The following is a 22,334-nucleotide window of genomic DNA, read 5'->3' on the forward strand; positions in this document are numbered from 1 at the left end:
AAACTTCATTGTAGTGCCATCATAATGAGATCGTCCGAAGCAACCAGAATTCCTGACTAAAATTTCAGTTTCCAAGTAACACCACTAGTTATATACAGGCTAACCATGTTACTTGAATCTGAACCTGATTAGTATCTAATTCCCCGTGGAATCCATTCCAAACTTGATTAAAATGTGCTCAATGTTGTTTATATAGGTCAACTGAACCACCCAATAAAATCCATATGCTTTGCATGATACAAAGGAACAAATGTGATGTCCAAAACTCCAAGTGAGCACATATAACAAGAGTCAATTCCATTCTGCAAAACTCAAATTTAACATCAGAAACTGATGCAGATTACTACAAACTTCATTGTAGTGCCATCATAATGAGATCGTCCGAAGCAACCAGAATTCCTGACTAAAATTTCAGTTTCCAAGTAACACCACTAGTTCAAAAGAAAAAAAGTCGCAATACCACGCTGTACACATTGCTATGCATACGTGTATCTAGCATGAATCAACTGACACACATGACATGTTTTGTGTTGGTCGATGTGCCACTCCGATCTGCAGAGAAATGAAAAAAAAAAAAAAAAAAGTTGCATTCCTTTGCCTTCATAGAGAACTACCAACGAATGAAATGTCAGGGTGTGTTGATGGGGTCTCCTCATATAACATTTCATAGAGAAGTTTTGCATGCTTTCTTTGAGCTCCTGGACTGGATCTACGACCTTTTTTGATCATCGGTTGGTGGTTCTTCAGGTATACCATGATACAGGCGGGTGAGAACGAAAAGTGCTGTGTCATTATCACGCCAGTAGTTACTGCATGATGTAAACATATTTAGAAAGAATGTAAACATAGCAAAAATCTCAATTCATTTTGAGTTCTCAGATTAGTTCTTACGTATGTGATCCTATGGCTGATAGATAAGGATGATGAAATGTTCCTTCCTACAAGATCAACAAGAACAAATCATTACCCAAGAATTCTCCCATTTATAACAAGTTGTAGAGCAGGAGTCCCGGTCAACAAATCTCCATTTGAATTGTGACCACAATTATTGCTAAATACTGAAAATACTTATAAGATAAGTGGAGTCCATCAAAGAGTAATTTCTTGGAAGTGTACAAAATCCACAATATCAGAGAAAAGAAGCTTCAATCAGAAAAGGGATGCATAAAAGCCATTTATTAAATTACCTGGAGAACAAAGTCGATTCGACCATATTCACAGCCCGTCAACCGTTCAATCATGAAGGAACCATATGATCTTTCTCTTTTCTCATCTTCCACAGTTTCTACAATGTACAATTAGTGATCACTTCTTGTCCACAATTACAGCACAATAAACGCCATATCAAGAAAGAAGAAAAGAGAAAAAGACATATGCAATGAGAACTTACCTTTAGCTTTATCCTTGTTTTGTCTTTGAAAAGTGCTAGCCACTTTGACCTGTTACCCAAAATATAGGAAATTATAAAGGAACCATACTTTGACCTGTTAGACACTTCGTAATTTCCTTTATGTTCACATACCATATGCATTTGACAATCAATTATATTAAAATTTTTAAACCATGATTTGAGAAGGAAGAATATTCCACTAAATGATGTTTAACCATTTCTCAAAAATATTTTTGACTCAACAAAATCAAAGACACTGTAAGAGTTGTCCAAACAGGTATCTTTCAACAGACTTATAGCATCTTATACACAATCATGAAGTAAATTCATCATATTTTTTCCTATATGACTATTCAAATTCCCTCCAATTATAGTTTCTTAATTAAAGGTATTTGCTGAGTGATTTCATCTAACTTTTACCAATATTCTCTTTTTGTTTAATCATCCAATATTAAGGGGCATGCTATTGAAAGATCTATCAACATCTAATGTTCACATAGTTGTCATAGAACTCATATTAAGTTTTACAAGTGCATTTTTATGCCAGTTTCAAGACAGATTCGGCAATATCACATAAACTAAGTAATTATTTTGCTGAGATAAATATAGTATTTGCAATTGCATATCAATGTTATTTTAGAAAAAAACAATCTCATCAACTAGTACTACAGTACATGAATTTTTCCATCGATACTTTCCAGGAGATATATATCATTTTCCCAAAAGATACTAACATGGCACACATGCCTATGTATAGTCTGGATGTGGAAAACCGAGCACCTGACTTGCAAGTTCTGGCATGGCATCTGGTACATACCATGCTGAGCTAGGCAAGCATAAGCTCAGCACACAGCTCAATAACCTTGGCTCAATTTAAGGGGAAACAAAAAGAAGTTCAATCAATTTCAAGTAATCCAATTACATTACTAGACAAGTATTATCACTACTGAGATGAATCAAGAAGAAAATGATGAATAAATACGCACTGTACCCTCAAAGAATTTAGCTGACTCATTATGCTTTCGGAGCGTGCAGCTATATCTTCAGTGAATTCCTGCATTTGGCATTATAATAATTAGGGTGATAGGATTTCAGAAGCTATCTGATCTTAAAATCTAACCTGAAATCCAATATGCAACCTCCTCCCGCCCCTGTGGTAGGGAATAAGAACAGGTCTCTTGTTTAAGTACTCCTTGCAGATAAGCGGTTCTACTCTGTGAAAGATGAACGCAGACTCATATAACAGGTTTCTCAATTCAAGTTAAGCTTTGTGTTCCATTGCAAATGACATAGATGCATGCAGATGCAGATGTAGTTACCTATGTATTATATGTTAACATATAACATAGTGTTGTTTTTAAGCATTAAACAAAGAAGAAAGCAAAGAAGATAAAGATAAAACCAAAGGAAGGTAGATAAAGAATAATAGAAAAACCTGTATGCAACAGGATCAAAAGGATGAAAAATGTTAAACATCTGCCTGCAAGATGGCATCTCTTCAGATATTTTTTCATCTTCCCAATAAGCTTGCCCCCTGCCTTAAAGGAAAAACAGATTATCTTAAGAAAAGTGTTTCTGACCAATTTTATAAACAGCAAGAGATGCATTTGATCAAATTCTATTTAATTTATAAGGAGATAATTCAAGTCGGAATGAAAAGTTATCTTTCTGCAGTTTAATGTGTTCCACCTAGCAAATAAAGAACTGGGTCAAAATATCAATTTGTTTGCCAGATGAGGCCTTCAACCATACTAGTTGTTTTAAACACATTTGTTTTGATTGATGTTGCATCAATTATCGCTTTAATGAATTTTGCAAGAAAATTATTCTTTTCTTTTGTCCCCTTTTGGAAGTATAAATCATAACAGCTAAGAAGACATAATTGATAGATAATTACCAAGGCAAAAAAAAAGAAAAGAACAAACTGCCAATTAATACATTGCAAACCAAAAAGAACTTACAAACACAAAATTCTGCTATGCAGATTCATTGCAATGCTCACATTTTGATCCTTAAATAGTTTAAGAACAGTCATTCAAGTAACATCTAGTGTGCCAGAATATGAGCAAGGCTTGCTCAAATATTTCTTTGGTGATCATGCACATGTATTAGATAAATGAAAAAAAAAAAAGATTAGCACCTCAGAATATACTCAGTTACAGAAGCAAGAAGCAGAAATTCAAGAAAAATGAACATGACAATAATCTGAAGAAGAAATAATCCATAAGGAGAACCCCAGGTCAATTTTGGCATTTCGAAACATAGGTTCATCAATTTTGACTAAAAAATGCTCATATGTGGTTATATACTCGGCTTAATGATGAGGTCATGTAAGGGACTGTACTGGATACACAATAGCCAAAAGGCAGATTATAAATTCTAATTTGAATAATGGGGCAGTACACACAGAGTACCCAAAAGGCCCAAACGATATCACCCAAGTCAGAGCAGATATGAGAACGCAAAGACATGGACAGTGGATAAAACGAAAATGTTAAGTTGCATACATTTACTGAATACAATGTAGAAGTATATTCCACACTCGAAGTTCTGTTCTTTTTTATTGTGGTCACTGAAGTGAAAGACAAAGTACTTATCCCAACATCTTGAAGTCAGAACTTTTTTCTTAAGCTAATCTCTGGTACTTCTGGTAGAATACCAAGCATAATATTACTGTATAATCTTTTACATCAAAAGTATCTTTTAGGATAAACTGTTATATGTTGTCCATCACATCCTAAAGTTCAACCAGTTTTTAAATTGAATCAAATTAATCAAATAAAAGTCCACATTCAAGTCATAAACAATAGTCTAGAAAGGTTAAACGGTTTGGCCACCTTCATGTAATTTATGTATCACATTTGATCAATTAAGTGTTAATCATGAAAGAAATAGCTGTCAAGATATCTCTAGTTCTCTACTACCTTTATTAAATTAAGTCCATAAAATTACAGCCATCTAAGATTTCACAGAAGCATATTAACATGTTTAGGAGCATCAAAATCCCTGACACTACTTGATCTTTAAGTAAATAAATTAATAGATTCAAATGAACCACTCTAAAATGTTTAAGGCACAGTAGGCAACATAGGTGTTACACAATTTGAATCAATAATTGTACAAAGTGAGCAAAGAAAAAAAAAGAGACAAACGGCCAAACTAGTCAAATTTGAGATGGAATAAACTTCCAAAAAAGTAAAGTAAGAGAGTAAGGTTTTAATGTAGCATTTAGCTATGTATTTAACATAGATCAGCTTTACAACATGGTATGGGATAGCAATTAACATCAAAGGAAGCCATGAAAGTTGTATACCAACTCCTATGCGGACATTTCGGAGGGCAAGAAAGACACCCAGTGGTGATCCAACAGCAAAAAATGTATCTACCTGATAAAAAAGATGAGCAAACATGCTAGTGATTATTACAAAGGTTCAAAAAGGACAACCTTGATGAGTTATCTGAAGATAGCCTACGAAAAATACAATGAAATAAGACAATGATCAGCAGGTCACTAAAACTATCATCACCAATCAGGAAAATAATAACTTGAGGAAAAACAAAATAATAACAAATTGGAAATAGAACAATTATATATTTACCTTAAAATTAAGCCTAGTATATTTGATATAAGGTGTATATTGCTTTTTACTATCATCTAGCACTGAAGATAACCTTCCAAAAGAAGATGAACTTGTCATAGATTTGACCATTCGACCTGTCCACAAACAACAAAATATATCTACAATGGATAAGAATCAACATATTAACTCAGAGAAGCTTCAACAGTTAAAAATTTACTTTTTCCATGATAAACTTCAAGGAAACTACCATTGTCAAAGTTACTGGAACAGGAAGCTGAGTGATGATTTTTCTCTAGTTCTGCAACTTTTGCTCTGAGGGACTTCACCTGTTAAAAACTTGTTAAATTTCAATATTTATAGTAAAGGAAACCAATCTAATATCCAGTCATCTAACAGAATCAACAAAGCTTGACAAAACCTCAAATACCTATAACAGCCAGAAATATCTATGCTAGTAAATGAAATCCCTTTTTATCTGAAAACATATAATAATATGAAAATAAGCCATACCTCTTCCATCAACATGGACACTAATTTGCCTTTGTCAATTAAATCTTCAGATGGATGCCCAGCATCTCGGACTTCATTACCATGAAAATCCCTACTTATGCCTGGATTTGCATCAGAATCTCTATCTTCTGCATATATTGTTTCTGCAACATTCTTATTTACCTCATTGACTCGTTCAAAGTTTGTGTGTTGCTTTTTACTAAATAATTTAGCTGAATCATCTGATTCTTGGATGCCATCATTGCATAAGAAATCCTCTTGCTGGCCTCTAGTAACACCACAATCTTCAACGCAAGAAACATCTGGTGTTTTTTCCTCATTGACTTTGGTATATGGATTTGACATGGAACTGCCTTTTACAGATACATGTGTTGCTGGCCTTGAAGCTGCACCATTTTTATTGTTGTTATTGTTAAAATTCAAGGCACGATGATATTCAACAGGTTGGTAAGTTACATTAACAATACATTCTTGCTTTGGGATGCAGAAGTCATCCACGAAGGCAGCCTCCACAGGAAGTGTTGCAGAAGAGTCTTGATAGCAAAGGATGTCATAAGATAGAACACTTCCTAATGAATGGCCAAATATTGAAATCTGCAAAAAGCTTGCACACAATGGAATCTCTGAGTGAAAAGTGTTAGTGATTGATAGAAATTATATTTAGTTTGATCCATAGACTGCTTAATTACAAACCTTCCCATCATAGCCTGGGTTTCTCTTGAGAAACTTTGCATACAATCTATTTAACTGGTTGGAGACCTAAAAATAAGAGAATAATTTAGGCACTAAACAAATCAAGTTGGATGCCTAAATTCCTCAGAGAAACAACGGCTATACAAAAATATTGCATTAAATGATCAACTGTCGATGAAGCTCACCTCCTACCATTATTCTAATTACCAAAGTTATGTTCAGAATTGCATCTAAAGGCTAACAGGTTGTGTCCAAAATAGGTGTGGACTACTGATACCAAGTTGAACTGGTACCATAACAGCTTGACGACTGATCAGAATAGGTGTTGATCTAGAATTGGAATAATCGGTGTCTTCACCCTTCCAATATATGAGTCCCTTGATAACAGACATCTCTCATGAAATCCTCAAATACAAAGACAATAAGACAAAATGGATAATGATAACCGTAACAAATTAGTACTTCTCTATTACTCTTTGAATATCATTGACAAATCAAAAAGTAAAATCAGTATGCTACCAATAAAACGGAATATGAAGAAAACTTACTGAGTCAATTATATTTTGACAATAGATAGGACTCATGTAGTATAGAACATCATGAACAGTGGCACTCAATGTTGCACGTAGACCTCGAACACCATCCAAGGTGATTTTTTCAATTATAGTCTCACTACTAAGCTCCAAGCCCCTTCTCCACTAAAATATGCATAACTTGATCAATAAGGCCACAGAAAAAAAGGAGAAGAATCCAGCATGAGAGCCCATAGACATTAACTAGCTACAAGAATCATAGTAGAACCAGGAAAATTTTGCAACTTAATAATTATTACGAACAAAGGCTCAAGACATTTCTGTTGTTAATTGATATGAACAAAGGATTAAACCATTTCCGCTCATAAAGATATTCTTTATTCTATGCAAATGATAAATCCATCTCACGTCATCATGGTGAACAAATTGAAGTAACTAGAAAAATGTACAAGATTAAAATTTTTGAAGAGAAATATTACAAAATTTAGTGATTCAAAGGTACATGTTAAAATAAGATCGTGCAACAGTTATATGTCATGCCTGAGTATACAAGTAGTTCCATCATAGAGACTTCTATAATGATAATTTACATTTTTTTATGTCAGTTAAATAAGGAAAGTCTATGACATTAAGCACTGTGTTTGCTCATTTATCTTACAAGAAGAAAACCAAGGGAGCTGATCTTATTATGTCAATAACCTAGTATTCTTGTATTGATATCCTGGGATAAAAAAGATTCAAGTGATACAACTAGATTGTTAAAGACCACAAGAAAATAGAAGCTCATAGCCTCATTCCACAGGCTGCTGCAGAATGAATGAGCCCCTATACTTGAAATTAGTGACTCAAGATGATAACCAAGGGAAAAATAAGTACACATATAGAATTCTTAATTTTTATATCGAAATGGGGTCTTCAGTTTGAAGCTGAAGCTGTCTCCAAGGGAAAAATATTAAAATGTCACTTGAGGTTGCAGGCAAGATTCTAGACACCAACAAACCACATTAAGGTACCAACTATTTGAGGTTAGTTGCATAGATCTAATCCCACCATTAGCTCTAACAAAGGCAATATCATACTTGGTTAGTTGGTTGAAGGTAAAATTGAGAGAATTTTTTTTCAAAGCATAATGTAGATCAACCATCATTCTCAAATTGGATAAAGAAACATTGCAAACAGTGACAAAAGAACTAGTTGTTTCAAGTCAGTTTGTTCTCTTTCATGTAGCTTTAAGTTTCACTAGAGAAAACAAGTATATTTTAGGCATCCTCAGAAATCATCAACAACTTTTGGACATCTGTTAAACACACCTGAGTAGCTACTTATGATTTTAAAGTATTCCACAAGAATTATGAGTTGTAGATAGACTGCATGTAACAACAGATGCTCCAAATAAGTATATACATTGTACAATATCTTGAAAAATAATACGAAATTTAACCAAAAAAATGAACTAAAAAACTATAGAATTTATTGGGGTCGGCAAGTACTTTGGATTCCTAGTGGCAGTGATAAGGAATTCAAGTATAAAAAGACTTCTATATGAAGAGACAGGTGTGAGAAAGATTGATGAAAGAAATATTTGACAAATTGACAAAGGAGGGTGTTAGAACCCTTGCAGATTCTAAACTTGGGGTTGATCTCTTTAGGGGATCGGCCTCCTTGGAACTCTATAGGGGTTCCTCCCTCCAAGTTGCTGCTCAAAGGCTACATAAAAGATTCATCTATTGCTTGAGAAAAGAGGAGGAATACATGGCTATTTATAGGGCTTCTAAACCCTAACTCCTAATAGGACTCCTACTTAAGACTCTTACTTCTAACCAACTCCTAATAGGACTCCTACTCAAGACTCCTATTCCCTTAGAACTCCTAATTCTTCTCTAAGAAAAAACCTCCTACATGAATGTCTCTCTCAATTAGGACTCTCCTAACTAGAGTCCTAACAGAATGTCCCTCTCTATTAGGACTCTCCTAGCTAGAGTCCTAACAGAATGTCCCTCTCAATTAGGACTCTCCTAGCTAAAGTCCTAACAGTTTTACATGAATGTCCCTCTCAATTAGGACTCTCCTAGCTAGAGTCCTAACAAACCCGCCCTCTTCAAATCAGCCTTGTCCTCGAGGCTAACGATTCATGAATTTTGGGAATTTGATCTTCAAGTCATCATAGTTCTCCAAAGTGACATCTTCTGTTAATAGGTTTGCCCACTGTATTAGCAATTCAGTAGTGGATCGTCGTCGTCGAGTCATAATCCGTCGATCAATAATGGCACTTGGCTGAGTCTGAAGTCCTCCTTGGGTAGTCATATTTGGTGGGTGGCTTTGGGCTATCTCCAAGCACCTATTTACAACTTCTGTCTGGCCGTCGGTTTGTGAGTGATATGCCACACTCCTTTTCAATTTAGTACTCTTATATTTTAATTTTTTTGAGTCCCAATTGTAATGAGCTACAGAGCTTGGTGCTTCCTCCAATTTTTTTATAATCTTACTAGTCTCTGAATCTTCCTGCCATTCCATCTTAATATCCTCAAGGAAGTCACTGGTTGGAAGTAAAACGACCGAAAATTCAGCTTGCTCAGGTAGCTGCGAAAGCGCATCTGCAACAACATTCTCTTTCCACATTTTGTAAGTTATTTCATAATCAAATCCAAGAAGTTTTGTTACCCATTTTTGCTGCTTGGGGGAAGATATCTTCTGCTCCAAGAGATATTTTAGGCTTTTATGGTCGGTCTTGATTTTAAAGTATCGCCTGATCAAGTACAATCTCCACCTCGTTGCTGCACGCACAATGGCGAGCATCTCCTTATCATATGTTGACTTATTTTGATAGGAGGGAGATAATGCCTTGCTAGTGTATGCGAGTGGTCGACCATCTTGCATGAGAATGACTCCAATTCTGACTCCAGATGTGTCGGCCTCAATAATGAAGGGTCGGTTGAAATCTGGTAGTGTTAGCACCGGCGTCGTCGTCATGGCTGCCTTAAGTTTGTCGAAGGCAGCGGAGGCTCTGTCCAACCATTGGAAGACATCTTTTTCTAGTAAGGAAGTAAGTGGTGCACTGATCTTTCCATAGTTTTTCACGAACTTGCGGTAGTAGCCTGTTAAACCCAGAAAGCCATGTAGCAATTTTATGTTTCTCGAGGTCGGCCAGTTTTGCATTGTTCCAATTTTGAAGGGGTCCACTGCCACACCTTCCTCTGATATGATATGCCCAAGATATTCCACCTTTTGTTGCAGAAAGCAAAAATTCGTGGTTGTTGTGTGTTCAAAAGGTGGTTTTCCGTATGTCTTCTTCGCATGCTCGTATTTGATGATACCCGGATCAAAGGTCCAGCTTTGTAAAGATTTGTGCTCCCTTTCATCTAGCAATTCATCTACTATTGGAATAAAGTATTTGTCCTTGATGATTATGCCATTGAGAGCTCGGTAATCAACACATATTCGCCTTGTTCCGTCCTTCTTGCGTACAAGTAGCACCGGCGAAGAGTAGAGGTTGCAACTTGGCCGAATAACTCCTGTTTCGAGCATCTCTTTTATAATCCTTTCTATTTCATCCTTCTGGAGATGTGGATACTGATATGGCTGAGCATTTGCTGAAGATTTGCCTGGAAGAATCATTATACAATGATCATGCCGACAGGTAAGAGGTAGGTTGCGCGGTTCGTCAAATATATTTGAAAATTCAGCAAGCAAAGGAAGTAGATTTGGATCTTCAAATTCTGTTGGCTCTCCCTTAGTTTGCTGCTCAAGTTGTACCAAAAAGCCGCTGCATACTTTATGCAAAACATTCTCCATTTGTTGTGTGCAAATCGTTGTTATGTCGCCCCCACGTTTCCCGTGCAATGTCACCTGTTTCTCTTTACTGTAAAATTTCATAATTAGTTTCATAAAATTCCAGGAAATATCACCTAATGTCGTCAACCATTTAATTCTGAGCATGGCCTCATGATTGTTAAGAGGGAGAAGGAAGAAATCTGCAATTATCTCTTGGTCCTGCAGCAATAGTTTCTCCTGCAAGCGCCTATGATCACAATTCAAAATCCGTCTGTCGGTGACCTTAACATCAAACCTGCAGCGATTCTCGATAGGTAATAATATCCGAACAGCAAGCTTACTATTTAGGAAGTTAGTAGTACTGCCCGTGTCGATGAGAACAGTGATTGGTTGTTGTTTGAGAAGGCCTCCAATTTTCATCGTTTGCGGGTTTGAGTAGCTAGCTAGTGTATGTACCGTAACTTCGGTCGGTTGTGGCTCTTCTTCTGCATCTTCTTCTTCATGTTCAAAGCTCTCTTTTGGATGTTCAATGACCTCTTCTTCTATCGGTTCAATCATAAGAAGTCCTCCTTTACTACAGCGATGCTCACGGCTCCACGGCTCGTCACAATGCCAACATAACCCCTTCGCATATCGCTCCCGAAGCTCTTCTCCTGTTAACCTCTTTGGTGCAGGGACTTGGTCGACAGTAGGGGGGGCTGAGGGCTTCAATATTACTGGTTGAGGAGTGACCCTAGTCCTCCGAGCTTCATGGTTCAATTGCTCCTCTTGATGTCGTGCGAAAGAGATGGCTGCCATAAGCGTGTACGGTTGTCGCGCTTTAACTTCTCCTCGGATCTCCGGCTTCAAGCCCTCAATGAAGGTCCTCAATAGTTGTTTTTGGGACCAATCATGATTTTGATTAGATAACCTTTCAAACCTGGTTTGGTACTCCTGAATGGTGGAGGTTTGTCGGATCTTTGCTAGTTGTTCGTCAATATTCTCGTAATCGGTTGGTCTGAAGCGAATCAGCAGTTCTTCTTTGAATTGTCGCCATGAAAGGACTCCATAAGTATGTTCAAACCAGTCAAACCACTGAATAGCATCCCCTTCAAGATGTATAGCTGCAATTTTCACCATAGATACATCCGCGATTTTGTGGTACCGAAAATATCGCTCCGCGTGCGAAATCCAACCAATCGGGTCTCCTTCTTCCCATCTAGGGAAGTCCACTCTCATGCATGGATAGTTGAGGTTGGTCATAGAGCTTCCCCTCTCTTGGAAGTCATCTCTTCGGGCTTGGTGTGATTGGGCAAAGCTCTCTCCTTGATATGATTTCTTCGGGCTTAGTGGTCGGCCCAATCTGAGTTCGGTAAAGAGCGTCCGAATCTTATCCTCCATTCGCGCCTCCAAGGCTTCGAATTTAGCATTGATTGCCTCCTTAGATGCCATAGTATATGGCCTCAAATCAATGATGTTAAGATCTCTCTTTTGCTGTTGGGTTAAAGGCATGTATAGGTTGAGAGAAGTGATGGTCGAAAGTGTTAGTGGATTGGTGGATGTAGGCTACGGTTTAGGCTTGTTTTGTGGCTGTTTTGGGTGCAGTTTGAAGGTGTGGTTTGGTAGAGTTTTAGGGCTGTGGATGAAAGTTTTGGATCTGTGGTAGATGATAGCAAAGGTTTGACAGAAATCCGTGGAAGTTGCAGCAAGTATGTGCTATCTTGTAAGAGTAGAATTGTCGTCGAAGAAACAACGGTTTCTCGACGTAATTTTCACCAAAAACTTGAGAGAATTGAGGAGGGAATTGATAGCAAAATCACAGTTTATATGACAGCAAGGATATCTAATTTAATCAAGAAAATTTTGGCAGTATAACAGCAAGGAAATTGGTGCAAGTTGCAATTGCAGAATTATCGTCGAAAAATTTTAGCGGGTTACGATGAAAATTTGCAGCAACATAAAATCATTTTTAGATTGCAAATAGATGGGTTAAGGATTGCAAATAGATTGCAAATAGATGGGCCAAGATGATCTATGAAGTGTATAAGAAATTTCATTCAAAAAAGATTACAAATAGATGGGTTAAGGCAACGATATGCAGCTGAAATTTTCTGCAGCATAGATTTTCAAGTGCAGCAGATTGGACATAAAAGATCAGTAGTTTATATTGAGAATTTTTCGATGAAACCAAAGGGAAATCTACTGTTAGGAAGTGTCAAAGATGTCATAAAAATTTTGTAGAAATTTGGATAGAAAAAACACAGTAGCAAGATCAAACAGATGGTGTTATGCGGCCTGAATTCTGCAATTCAAGTGCAGCAGATTGGACATAAAAGATCAGTAGTTTATATTGAGAATTTTTTGATGAAACCAAAGGGAAATCCACTGTTAAGAAGTGTCAAAGATGTCATAAAAATTTCGTAGAAATTTGGATAGAAAAAGCACAGTATCAAGATCAAACAGATGGTGCTATGCGGTTGGAATTCTGTAATGTATCTTTCGTCGTAGAGATGAAAACTTTGTGATGAAAAGTTTATGCAGCAATATAGGAATGATTTTTTTTTTTTTTTTTGGATTTTCGAATAAGGATAACTAAATTGCAGCAGCAGTAAGGTAGGAAACCAGAACCTGTTGCAATTCACGGGGAGATCAAAGGATGATCCGTGGTGGTGGAGATGATGACGGAATTCGGTGACGATCTTTTAAGAAATTATGGGAATTGCTTTGGATGGTTGTAGAGGGTTGATGGATGGCTGTGGAAGGGCAGCGAGACGCCAAGAACGCTGCTCTGATACCAGGTGTTAGAACCCTTGCAGATTCTAAACTTGGGGTTGATCTCTTTAGGGGATCGGCCTCCTTGGAACTCTATAGGGGTTCCTCCCTCCAAGTTGCTGCTCAAAGGCTGCATAAAAGATTCATCTATTGCTTGAGAAAAGAGGAGGAATACATGGTTATTTATAGGGCTTCTAAACCCTAACTCCTAATAGGACTCCTACTTAAGACTCTTACTTCTAACCAACTCCTAATAGGACTCCTACTCAAGACTCCTATTCCCTTAGAACTCCTAATTCTTCTCTAAGAAAAAACCTCCTACATGAATGTCTCTCTCAATTAGGACTCTCCTAACTAGAGTCCTAACAGAATGTCCCTCTCTATTAGGACTCTCCTAGCTAGAGTCCTAACAGAATGTCCCTCTCAATTAGGACTCTCCTAGCTAAAGTCCTAACAGTTTTACATGAATGTCCCTCTCAATTAGGACTCTCCTAGCTAGAGTCCTAACAGAGGGTAAAAGATCTTATTCAACAACGTCAAACAAAACATTGAAGTGACAAAAATTAGGTTCTATTGTAAAACTTTCCAAATTATTATAGTTTAATAACAAAAGCAAGATATATTATATACCTGGCAAGGAACAAATAGAACCCTCTGGGTGCTTCTCTGGTATGCAGTTAAGTGTCTATCAGCTAGGCTTGCTGTTATACGACCGAAATCAGCAACATCATCAACCACATTAGCATTCTCCAACCTCTGTCCAATACCATGAACCATAAAAACTAGATGGCCAACTGGCACCTGCAGAAGAATGCACATGGGTTAAATTAAAAGGAACAATGGAGAATCTATTTTCAATTGGTGAAAAACACAATCCCGATGATTTGAACTAATAACAAACTGAGTGGGATGACAATCATTTACTGCCTTGCCATTCCAAAGTATTCCGAATACCAACCATACTATGCATGACTAACTGGATGACCTTGGTAATGATATGGGTATCATGTCATGTTGAAGGCATATCAACAGAGTATTGGAAACATATGTGGTATGTAGTGTTCAGAACCCGTTGGTATGAACTGGTTCACCAAAGAATTGGCACAACACTATAACATAAATGACAATTATTGGTCATTAATATGTTGTGCAAGCATAGACTGGGCTTCTCTAAAGCAGCAGATGCTCAGCTTGAGTTCCAGCCTAACTCCAGTATATATGATGAGGCTCATTTCACCAGGGAAGACAAGTGAAGAGAAACTTTTAAACTTAAACAGTCAAGCTGTGCTGCAGTCAGTGTAAGTTGCTCCTGGATCCCAGTGGAGGTTTCTAATATCTACGAAAGAAAGCCTCAACAAGTTGGTAACATGATCAACTTGTGTTTCTGCACCTATTTGTTGCTGCTTGTTCATGAGTTCCCAAATAAGACTATGATAACCAAAGGGCTACTTGTATATGAGTACTGTACTAGTTTAATGATAAAGTCAAACTCAGGTGATAGCTCAAATCCTTGTACTTTTAAGTTTTATCTGCACAAGGCTGTCAATCTTCAGGACCTCCAATTAGAACATTTCTTGTGATGGACAAGTAAATAAGAAATCCAAAAGCTAAAGGAAAATAAACAAAGCTAGATCATAGGATAACATGATTACTTTTAAGACTTAATTTTGTTTAACAACATCTTAACTTCAATCAGATAGCAATTATTTTGTGTTGGATAAATGTGGTGTCCCCTGTCAGCACTAAACTAAAAACTTGAATACCATGGACCTATGGTGTGAATTTATCTGGAAACCTAATACGCAGATAATTCATGGAAGTACCAATTATAAAATTACTCTTAATGGTATAAAGATGAAGGTAACTTCGATCTTTAAGAAGATATTTCCTCTAAGTATCAATTATAAAACTAATATTAATGGTATAAAGATGAAGGCAACTTGGATCTTTGACAAGAACCTGAGAACAGTAATCATCCATGGCTTCCTCTTTCTGCTGATGCAGCTCATCCTAACAGAAAGATAAATAAGATTATCAAAGTTAAATAAAATTCAAGCAGAAAGATTTAGAACTGAAAAAACATCCAAAGGCATGAAAAAATCTCCTCGTCTAATCAAAGATCTAAAGAAAACTTGAAGCCTCAAAATATCATTCTGATTTATATAGCTAGGTAAATTTTATTTATTTAAGAGAAAATTTTGAATTCTATATATGTAAATTCTAACTCATCATCACTGTGTAAAATGCCTGCACTTTGTTAAGAGATTTTGATCTGCACAACTAGAACATAAAGGAGAAAAAACGCAAGCATTGAGGACAATATGTACAGCTAGATTAAGTAGTCATGATCTAACTTTAGTATGTATATCCATATCTGCAGCTACTAAATATTACTTGAGGTAGTTAGCTCAAAGTAACTATGCTGAGATGTATAAAGACAAAAATATAACTCAACAAACATGCTCTGACAGTGCCAGAAGACTATAGAAAGTCACATATGCCCAGAGGTCATCTACATCATGACACATTTTATTCTAGAAATACTAGCTATTCTTAGCAGTTAGCATGACATCGAGGTATCTTATAGCTATTACTCAAACAAGCATGAAAGTTATGCGCGCAGATTCATTAATTGTAGTAAAAAGGTAGTTCAGATGTATGTAGTTCCAAGTTAATGCCAGATAAAAAGAATCTCAGTTATAGTTTTCCTGGCTACAGATCAAACATGCAAGCCAAATTCCATTAAATGAATCTTTAAACAAGACGCCCCACAGCAAACTCCATTGTGAAAAAATCTTTTGAGGAATTGGAGTTGATATGTCTGACCCATGCATAATATAGTGAAAAATGGATCCTTGAACCCATATCAAATATTAGCCATCTGTCAAAGAAAAAAGAATGAACTGATCTTGTAGAGTTTTTTAAAAAAATTAATTTCTTCATTCAAAAATTGTGCAGGGGAAAAATTGGATTCAATTGTCAAACTGGTATAACAGATACAGCTCAACCCCAGAAAAAAATATTTCAATTTCTGGACAAGCATTACTATAAACTGAAGTCAATTTTTTTTCTATTGGTATCAATCTTGATGTATATACTGACCCTCTCATTAATACCCTCTCTCCCTGTCCCACATATTGGCTTTGAAGAGCATGATTTTTGCTCCAAGTTTTCTGTCCTTATAAAGTGCATCTTGGATGAATTTATGCAAGTACCTATCTCGTAAAGAGCATAAATACACCATTGTGTCGCAAATTATCTCTGTTAGTTTTGTATTTTATCTAGAAGTATGTATGTCCCATTTGCATATTGTTCCTGCACTGCTCATTCACAAATTCAAATGGTCATTATAAATAAATTGCAAGGCAAGTATAAAAGATCAGGAAAAGAAGAAAACAACCCAGGCACATATATATTTAAATAAAAATCAGCAAGCATTAGTTGCATTAGCAAATGGAAACAACATCATGACAATGGCAAGGACTCACAAGTTTGTTATTCGTTATTCCTACGACAAAAGATTTAGAACAAATAAGACTAACCTGACTTGGCTTTGCAGAAGGGGAAAAACCACGTCTTAGTTTAACCCTATTTCCACCTCCCATATTAAGAGAAAAACTAGATCTGTCAAATGCTAACCAAGCCTCCCAAGAATCATCATCTCCTGTGAAAATGGCATGCAGTCCCTGTGCAAGAAATTAATTTTAGCTACAACAAGTAGCAATCTTTCTAACCACTTCATGCTTATACCTCTGTGGTGCCTTGTAAATCAATTCTGGCAGCAAATTGACCTGAAGGTTGAAAGGTCCTACGACGCCAGACCTTAATGCAGCAAATAGTCCAATATGATTCAGTTATATATTATTCAAGAATCAACAAATGACATAATGGAGTTTTTTGCTTATTCTTTCGGTTAGGGTGAGAGAGAGAGAGAGAGAGAGAGAGAGAGAATATGGGAACAATATAAATAACTTGAAGCATATTATAAGTAAAAGAGTACTGAATAATATGGTATAGCAAATTCATAATAAAGCATACTAATTGAGAAGCATAGTGGATCAAGGAACCAAAAAAAATTAATTAATCAAGAAGAGACAAACATATTAGAATGTCAGATCCCCCAAAGTTTCAAATAGACGATTAATAAATTTTTATAGGACTTCAACAAAGTAAAAGATAATAAAGATATTAGTCCCTCCTAAGTCCATTCCAATACATCATCCCCCTCAACCAATCCGCAGATCCTATGGACCAAGTATAAAGTGCATACAAGTAAATAATTTCAATTATGTAGTAGACATAACAGTTCAATTTTTTTTTTTGCACTTATTATACTTCTAATAGGGAGAAAATAGAGCATCTGAGAGAAGCACTTAAAATAATTCAAGAAGTGGTAACTGTTGTAGCAAAGAAAAACCTGACAGCGGTAGGCCAACTCCAGTTGCTCTGCAACATCTTCACGAAGCGGAAGCCAATCATTACCATCTTTATGAGCAAACCAGTGACCTCGCAAAACACGTCTGTTTTCACCACTCCAGTACACAGGAAAACAGTGCCGCTTAATTAAATCTACCTGCAAATATAACAAGTTACCAATGAACCAAACTATGATATTATTATGAGTTATTTCCTCCTAAAGAAGCTCAATCATATTAAACTGCATTAGGCTTTCAAAACTACCAGAAAAGTAGGATAAGCTTTAGAGAAGAAGTTTATGAGACAATTTCCGGGATTTATAAGCAAAATATCCAACATGCTTAATTGTGTTCCTTACTGATCCAAACAAGGACATGCTGACCTCTTCAACGAAGTCCACATGAATGATTACTTTCACAGCCAAAAACAGCCCAAGAAGTTAGACATGATGGTGCTAATGAGTTTCAAAATGTGTGAACTTCAGGTCCACTCTTTATCTGCTTTGTAAAATATATTCTGAATTTCAAATATTTTAAAAATCTTTGATAGAACAATGATCGAATGGATCATCCAGGGAGCACAAGCAACAGAATTAGAGAATCACATTTTAAGCTCTACTGTGATGTCAATGTTCCCACCTTCCATACTGTTCATCTTTCCATAATTGACCAGTTCATACATTTTTATAAACAAAGAGATCTTTTTTTAAATTTTTACAATTCTCTTAAGCAAAAAATGGCTGGTTTCACAAAGTTTGATCCAGAAAGCAAGTAAAATGATTAACAGATTAGGTACTCAGGTCCCGTTTTAGATCAAGGCACCTCAACTGTTCTTCTTTCTTTAATATACCAGCTCGCAACATTTTCATAAAATAATAATCTACAAATTAACAAGTTTGCATTCATATATTATGATAGAAAGTTTCTGTGTTCTATCTCAAAAATTATTAAAGCAAAAGCATGACTGTTTTACATGCTCAAGAATCCATCAAGCTGAAGTGGAAACATGAATAAAATGGTTACTATCAAATTAAATACACAGACAGTACTTAAAGAAACTGAACAATCCCTAAAACCTAGAATTAATGCAAGAGTTTTACAGTGCTAATGAATATATAAGCATACTAAATCAGTTCAAACTATATAATGCATCCCATCCAAACTAAAACAAAATCACACACATATATAGAGAAGAGAAACATGTAACTAAAATAAAACCTGACAATCATAACCACATAATTCAAATTAGACCATCAAAAGAATTGTTCCAGTTATTTTTGTCAAATTCAATCAACAAGACGAAATAATTTCTATATAAAAATTATGGGATTTCTTGATATCAATATAGACAATGAATTATTTTTCCTTCGAAAAACACAGATTTAGCATAAATTTATTAGCACCTAGAAATATCAAAAGAAATGCTTGAAGAGGATACCTCATAAAGGCCACCTTTTACTGGCACACCAACTCTCTCTTCCTCCACTACATACAGTTCATTAGAACCACTAGTAGAAGTCACATAATTAGTTGTCTGAGTTCCACTTGGACCTTTGCTACATTCTGCATACTCTTTCCACCAATGCGCAAGTAGATCTTCTTCCCTCTGCATTCCAATTTCATCATCAATCAAAAGTTAAACAGAAACAGAAAGAAAAAGCAAGGAAAACTTTATCATGAATACAGGAAAAACATACGACTGGTCCATTTAAGTATGATAATATGCCTAATACAAACTGTGAAAAGTTTGTTAGTATATATCGACTGATCTCCACTTACAGATAAGCAATCCTATGTAAACTTAATTGGTATAAATAGAGTTTGGAGATTTATTTTTAAATTGAAATATAATCAAAATTTTATCATCATCAAACTTCATGGCAGCTTATAGGCCATTTTGAGGTTTTTGATACCAGCCAGATTAGTCTGACCAAATACTGATATTGAGATGTATACTTCCATGCCAGAATATATATATATATATATATATATATATATGTATATATGTATGTATGTATGTATGTATGTATGTATGTATGTATGTGTGTGTGTGTGTGTGTGTGTGTGTGTGTATGTGTGTGTGTGTGTGTGTGTGTGTATGTATGTATGTATGTATGTATGTATGTATGTATGTATGTATGTATGTATGTATATATGTATGTATATACATATATATATGTATGTATATACATATATATATGTATGTAATATATATACATATATATGTATGTATATATACATACATATATATATACATGTATATGTATATGTATATGCATATGCATATGCATATGTATATGTATATGTATATGTATATGTATATGTTTATGTTTATGTATATATATGTATATTTAAAAATATATATACATATACATATATATATACACATATATACATATATATATATATATACATATACATATATATACATATACATATATATATATATATATGTATATGTACCTGTATTTGTATACGTATATATGTATTTGTATATATGTATATATATATATATACATATGTATATGTATATATAAATATGCTTGTATATATATATATATATATATATATGTATATATATATATATGTATATATATATATGTATATATATATATGTATATATATATATATATGTATATATATATATGTATATATATATATATACATACATACATATATATATATATATACATATACATATATACATACATATATATATACATATACATATATACATACATATATATATACATATACCTATATACATACATACATACATATATATTTACATATATATATATATATATATATATATATATATATATGTATATCCTTGGTCCATATTATTCTATCATACATCAGATTTCATATATCACCCCTGTAAAAATTCTATCACTTGTCATATTAAGTTCTTGTTGGAACATTGAGCAAATCTCATGGCTTCACTAGACATTTTCAATTTCTTTTTCTTAAGTGTAAGCCTCAGTGGAGTATTGGTCAAAATTGATCAAATCCAAAATTAATTCCAACAACCAGTGTACCAAAATATTTGTCTATTTTCTTTCTCCTCATCCCACTCTTTAACCATATTCTTGGTGCATAGTCCAACCAGTAAAAAGATGGGCTAAAGTAGATTACTTGACAAAATGAGGTCAAATCTAGAATAAATTCCAACAACCAACAGTCAAAGTACTTGTACTTTCTTTCTCTTAGTTCCACTCGTCAATATTCTTGGTGCTTTCACAATCCTATCTTGACAAAATGAGCTGCAGATAGTACTATTAGTGAGAAACCCAACAAATTTTTAACTTAAATATAACAATAAATGACTCTCAGATCCATAACAGCATAATCCAAGTTTAAAGAAATATAAAAGACATAAGTTATGTTAATAGAGTAGTATTAGGACAGGAAAGTTTAGTTGAGCTATTAATGTGACTTTGTAATACTAACTTGCAAGAAAGAGGCCTCAAGAGCAAGAGAGTCTCTCACGCTGAACCGAAAATAATCATCTTTGCCAATTATCTCAATTCGAGGAAGTGAAGCTGAAAGCTCTACAAAACAAAAAAATAAACCCCTTAAGAGAAATTTGCACAAAGATTGCAATGTCTTCTCCATGCCATGATCCAGCATGTGATTTAAATATTACTCATGCAAAATTAAACTACAAAATAAAGATATTGCCATTTATGCCATCAGAATATTCAAATGTTGCTTCCACATTGTTTTTAAGTCAGATTTTTTTATTGAAATTTGACCCATGAACCTTAAATTTGCCTAAATTGCATCCTTTAATCGAACCAAAATTCCACAAGCTGGGGAGAAATTGGAAAAGGAGATAAAATCCTTATACAATCAAAAAATTCATTAATGCAACTGTTCCATGTTTGTCAACTCACGCTTTTCTGCCAGAGGCACTTTGCATAGATACCAACGAACATCTTCCCCATCAGAAGGGCTCTTTGTATGCGCGAGATACTTCTGCCGACTCTTGAACTGCTCAATAGCATCCTCCAATGTGGCGATGTTGGATGGAGTGTTCTTCAACAAGTCAGGGGAACTCCCCTCAACAGGATTAGAACTAGCAGCACCTGAGGAATAAGACGTTGTCACATCCCCACTTTTTCTAACACGACTCTCATCAAAATTCGTCATTACAGTGATCTTAGACTGCTTTCGAAAGCATGAAGCTGGATCACGACAAGCATTACCTGTATTTATCACAACTAACTAATTAAAGGACATAGAGGGGTCTTTCTTGTAACGAAGATATTCAACAAACTGAAGGTTAACCAGTTTGCAAAAGAAGAAATTTTTGATAAGCGAACACAGCGAGGCTACACATCCTTACCAAATATCATCGAAAGTCTAACAAATCAGCAAGCAGAAACCAAAATACTTTGCCCATTCTCCAAGTAAAACACGAGCTGAAACCCTTAAGAATAAAATAGAAAACAAGCAACCCTAAAATCACTCGAAGAAAAGGGCAAGGAACTTTACGCGTCATCCTCTCCAATCAAGAACGACGGAATCGGTCATAATCGCAATCCGTCCCTTCGATTCCACAGGAAAAAATCCGAAACCGATCAAATGAGTAAAAGAAACAAAAGAATACAAAGAAGCGGAGATCAGAAGGAAGATACGTCGGGGAAGAGAACTCACCGGGGGATTACGCGAGCAGGAAAAGACT

General features: G+C 35.3%; 1 protein-coding gene across 5 annotated transcripts; it reads right to left on the reverse strand.

Moving 5' to 3' along the window:
- Window positions 1-280: 280 nt before the first annotated feature.
- LOC103981794 (phospholipase SGR2) lies at window positions 281-22,100 on the reverse strand. 5 transcript variants are annotated; one of them, XM_065104228.1, is made up of 23 exons: window positions 21,996-22,099; window positions 21,544-21,855; window positions 21,098-21,198; window positions 19,083-19,250; window positions 17,647-17,802; window positions 16,980-17,051; window positions 16,772-16,915; window positions 15,189-15,239; window positions 13,860-14,030; window positions 6,723-6,872; window positions 6,175-6,240; window positions 5,949-6,075; window positions 5,482-5,867; window positions 5,219-5,297; window positions 4,990-5,105; window positions 4,704-4,776; window positions 2,826-2,928; window positions 2,511-2,604; window positions 2,382-2,444; window positions 1,391-1,439; window positions 1,188-1,285; window positions 892-938; window positions 281-809 (listed from the first exon to the last, which is right to left on the reverse strand). In XM_065104228.1, the coding sequence occupies exons 1-23, from the start codon at window positions 22,003-22,005 to the stop codon at window positions 710-712; spliced, it is 2,736 nt and encodes a 911-aa protein (XP_064960300.1). In that variant the 5' UTR covers window positions 22,006-22,099; the 3' UTR covers window positions 281-709. The 5 variants fall into 5 exon arrangements, 2 of the variants coding, with proteins under 2 accessions (XP_064960300.1, XP_064960299.1); XR_010486041.1 differs by having other exon boundaries at window positions 719-809; window positions 2,377-2,444; window positions 21,996-22,100; XM_065104227.1 differs by having other exon boundaries at window positions 5,482-6,075; window positions 21,996-22,100.
- Window positions 22,101-22,334: the final 234 nt, after the last annotated feature.

This window comes from Musa acuminata, chromosome BXJ2-4 (genome assembly GCF_036884655.1).
Source record: "Musa acuminata AAA Group cultivar baxijiao chromosome BXJ2-4, Cavendish_Baxijiao_AAA, whole genome shotgun sequence".
NCBI lineage: Eukaryota > Viridiplantae > Streptophyta > Magnoliopsida > Zingiberales > Musaceae > Musa > Musa acuminata.

Bases quoted from the DNA above. Each gene is read 5' to 3' on its own strand.
- LOC103981794 (XM_065104227.1), bottom strand. The intron at 6,873-13,859 runs GTATATAATATA...TGCATATTTTAG, and splicing joins TTCTATTTGTTCCTTGCCAG to TGGAGAAGGGGCTTGGAGCT. The intron at 5,106-5,218 runs GTAGTTTCCTTG...GTTTGTGGACAG, and splicing joins TTCCAGTAACTTTGACAATG to GTCGAATGGTCAAATCTATG.